General features: G+C 30.1%; 1 protein-coding gene across 1 annotated transcript in view; it reads left to right on the top strand.

The window, feature by feature from the left end:
* The window catches only part of LOC105559518 (elongation of very long chain fatty acids protein AAEL008004-like), a 4601-nt gene extending 2472 nt beyond the window's left edge, over nt 1–2129 (top strand). The window contains exons 2-4 of the mRNA XM_012007872.1: nt 560–828; nt 1228–1530; nt 1796–2129. Coding sequence (XP_011863262.1) covers nt 560–828; nt 1228–1530; nt 1796–1963 — 740 coding nt within the window. The 3' untranslated portion in view covers nt 1964–2129. The remainder of the gene's footprint in view (nt 1–559; nt 829–1227; nt 1531–1795) is intronic.
* Nucleotides 2130–4276: the final 2147 nt, after the last annotated feature.

Raw genomic sequence — 4276 nt, 5'->3', positions numbered from 1 at the left:
ATGCATCACACCTAAAAAAGAACTATAGCATCTTAAAGTAGAGATTTCAAGTTTTAATAAAAAAAAAGAACATAATTTTACGATGATTTTTCGCGGAGTTACCGTCAGTCAAAGTTGACCAATTTTTGCATAAAATTTTTCTATGCCATATTTCTTTTGAGCAGTGTATAACGTATGAAATAAACATAATATAATAGTTTCAGCTAGAAATACAAAGAATGCGTGGAACATTAGCGTTGTGAATAAATAATAATATGTGAATAGTAAATTAACGAATAATCTTGCAAAATATAATCCATTTGTCAACTTGGACATTATTGTACTGTCAAATTAATTATTCAATTGAATTATATTGAACTATATTTCAATGTATATTTCGTATGCGTTAAAAACATGAAATTTTTGGATCAGAATATCTTTTTCATATAAAATGGCTTCCTATTGCAATAATAACGTTTCTGTTTTGCTTCGTATAATAAAATGTATTTTGCTAATATATTATACAATATTATACTAATATATGTTTAAATATGATTTTATATATAAATTTAACTTTTAGATCCACGAGTAGCCAACCTACTGCTAGTCGGTTCTTCCTATCAAGTGCCACTTATAATATTTGCATATTTGTATTTCGTACTTAGCTGTGGACCTCGATTCATGAAGAACAGATCACCATACTCATTAAGAATATTTATGAAATTGTACAATATCGTACAAGTTTTGGGAAATGCGTGGGTAATATATGAGTTTATCGACGCTGGCCTATTCTCACTCCCATTAGTGTGTCCTCGTATTGATTATTCCTATAATTATATTCCAATGAGGGTAATAATTTATACTTAAACCATTTTTAAAAAGATGTATGCTATTGGTAGGAATCTATTTGTAAATGCAATACTGGAGAAAAATTAGTATTTCTCATTAATTCTTTTTCCGTGTCACTTTATATTACACCTTTAATAATGCAGTAATAAAGTTTTTGGCTAAATTTTTTCCAGGAGAACAAAAAGTGAATTAGATAAAAAATAAGAAGAACAATTTTCTGTCAATAGTATACATTTTTACCTAAGTTTTATGTAAGCTTAACGTATTGAATATGTACATATGTCAATGTAGTTAATAATGCTATCTCTTGTATATATTATTCTTTGTGTATGTGTGTGTATTGTTTGTTATAAATAAAATAATACACCACAAATTAATAATATCTAAATCTTGTTGTAGATAACTAGATGCATATGGCATTTCTTTCTCTTAAAAGTATTGGACTACGTCGATACGTTCGTATTTGTACTAAGGAAGAAGGACAATCAGGTATCTCCTTTGCATTTGTATCATCATGTGTCTACTTTGGCTTTGACGTGGATAAGTGTAAGATATTACGCCGTTACTGGCATGGGAGTTACGAACATTATTAACAGCTTCATACACACCATCATGTACACATACTACTTCCTAGCTGCTTGGGGACCAAGTGTTAAAAGGGCTATCGAGCCTATGAAACGATGTATAACTATGTTACAAATGGTAAGTTGTCCTAATGTTTTTTTCCTCCACATTTTTCATGTTGCGTAATTCTTTTCCTTTTCGAATTATCTCACGTATTCGACTAATAATCCAATAATAACAAATATCGACGCTTAAAAATATTTTTTCCGTAGCTGTATGGTTTATTCGTTTCGTGGTGTACACTGAGCGTCATATAAATTATATTACACAAATATGTACATATGTCAATCCATCGATAATACCAGAATTTAATGGCAAATTAATTAAACCGCTTTATTTCCAGATACAATTAATGCTACTGATATTGTATGCGTTGCAATACATAGTGCTGGATTGCACAGACGGAAATAATATCATTGTCATAACATTCATTACAAATGCTGTAATAAATTTGTACATGTTCCGTAAGTTCTATCGAAAAACATACAAAAACGGTGAAAAAATTCAATAGATTGTAAAAAATACTATTAAGAATATTCTTAAAGTAAAAATTACTTGTAAAACATACGTTGAAAGGATATTTTTAGTTAGAGGAATGTCCGATAATTTTATTGCTATCAATGTCTTTCTATATTGTAAACTGTATTCTCACTCTTTTATTACACTGTTCAACAAAATATTTCTCAAACAAAATATAAAGATAATCGTTTTCCGCCGATTTTAATACAATTAAAATATATTATACAGGGAGTCTGACGGATCGCATAGCAGAACATTTTCATACTTAAAATACTCAGTTTAGAAGTCTAATAAAAAAGATATTGGTATTTGAAAGTTTCGATTCGCAGTTTTAACTAAATTTGAAATTATAAAATTGCAAAATTCTTCCACACGATTAAAGTACGCATAAAGACAAAACCAGGTACAGTCGACTTTATATAAAAAAAAAAATAAATTAAAATTATCACTTTATAAATGATTGAGGTTAGCTAACCTCAACTACGTACGAACATTTTATTTTAAGAGTAAAAAAATCTTAATTAATTAACAACGTCAGTGTTTTCTTGAGCATATCTGGCATTTTTAATAATACAGAAAATTTATTGCATAAAATATTACCTCAGCCAGGGTTTGAACCTGGACCTGCCTACACTCTAGACGGGTCCAGGTTCAAACCCTGGCTGAGGTAATATCTTTCGCAATAATTTTTCTGTATTATTAAAAATGCCAGGTATGGTCAAGAAAACACTGACGTTGTTAATTTTCACTGGGGACATTGAAGAATTCTTATTACTTAAGTAATTAATTCTTCTTTTTGTTACAATACAACTTCTCCAACGCATCATATACTATAGTTATAATATGCAAAACACTAAAATAATTCTTTTTGCAATTTTAAACACAAAGTTTCAAAACTGTGACACAATATGGACGACTTTAGGAAATAGGGAAATCGTATTCAGCACTAAAACAACTGCAGGAAACGATTATTTTCGTTCTTATGTATTTTTTTGTTGAACAGTGTTATTTATTACTGTTTTTGTTCTAATAGCACTGAACAGAATAACAATATTGTGCATTCTCCTTTTTATTGTAACACAATCACGATGCTAATGTGAGAAAGCAGTACAACAAAATTTATTTTATAGACTATAGACGTTCTATAGAATATCCAATTAATTTATAATATGGGATACATTCGAACGTTCATCGGTTGTAGTCGTAGCCCAAAGTTTTGGGCATGATATTTAGAGTAGTAGACTGTACACTGTACAGACTGATACAAGTAACGCAGCTGTACGTAACATGCACACTATAGCACGCTTTGGAAAAAAACCAGATTCAACAACGCTGCTTTGTGCTTTGTTGGGCGACAGGCTTCGAAGTACCGTCAGATGAAGGACTTAGGATTAAAATTACGTACCTCCATATTGTAATATGTCATTCCTAACATCATTATGCATCATATTTAGTTTTTAATAAAAAACAAACAATTTCTGCCACAATAAATTAAAATATCTCTCTTGAACACGCTTCACTTATATCTTACATGTTAAAATTTGTAACTTTGACATTGATCGAGTATCTCGACTTTGGAACTATCGGAAGGTTGTTATAATTTAACAGATGTACAGATAACTATTAATAGCACATGGTCCCAATTGCAAGCAAATTTTCAACCAAATATATAGAAAAATAATTAGCCAATGAATGTCCTTAATGTGTGTGTGTGTGTGTGTGTGTGTGTGTATGCGCGCGCGCGTGCGTATATTATGTATATGTGTAATATATTATTTATAAGAAATATTTGGTAATTATTTCTGGTTTATGTAGATTTCAATCTTTTGGAATTTACATTCGTATGTGTAGAGAAATTTAGATGATTCTTTAGATATAAATATACTATAAACCAAATTTAAGATATTCTACCGCCAGCAAATATTAAAATAAAGTAGAGTATCTTAAATTTGGTTTATATATTTATATCTAAAGAATTAGCAAAATTTCTCTACACATACGAATGTAAATTCAAAAAGATATAAATCCACATAAAGCAGAAATAAAGCAGAAATAAAAGTGGTCAGGTCAGGGCATGCGAAAAAGAAACCTGACCCTAAGCCAGATCGGGTCGTTTATCAATTGTTTACACCGTCACGACCTATCGGGAATAGGTTAAATATAAGGTATAGGTAACGACCTAAACGCACGGTATAAACTAGGCCATTATGTAGAATAAAATCATGTAAAAGATACTTTATTAAAGTGTATTTTGTACTATACAGGGTGTCAGATTCGATATGGACGACCCCAAAGATTATAGCAG

Source organism: Vollenhovia emeryi, unplaced genomic scaffold (assembly GCF_000949405.1).
Source record: "Vollenhovia emeryi isolate VEMERY1.0 unplaced genomic scaffold, V.emery_V1.0 DF939266.1, whole genome shotgun sequence".
Taxonomy (NCBI): Eukaryota; Metazoa; Arthropoda; class Insecta; order Hymenoptera; family Formicidae; genus Vollenhovia; species Vollenhovia emeryi.
Note: the sequence above shows the minus strand (reverse complement) of the source record. Positions and strands in the feature narration are given on the sequence as shown.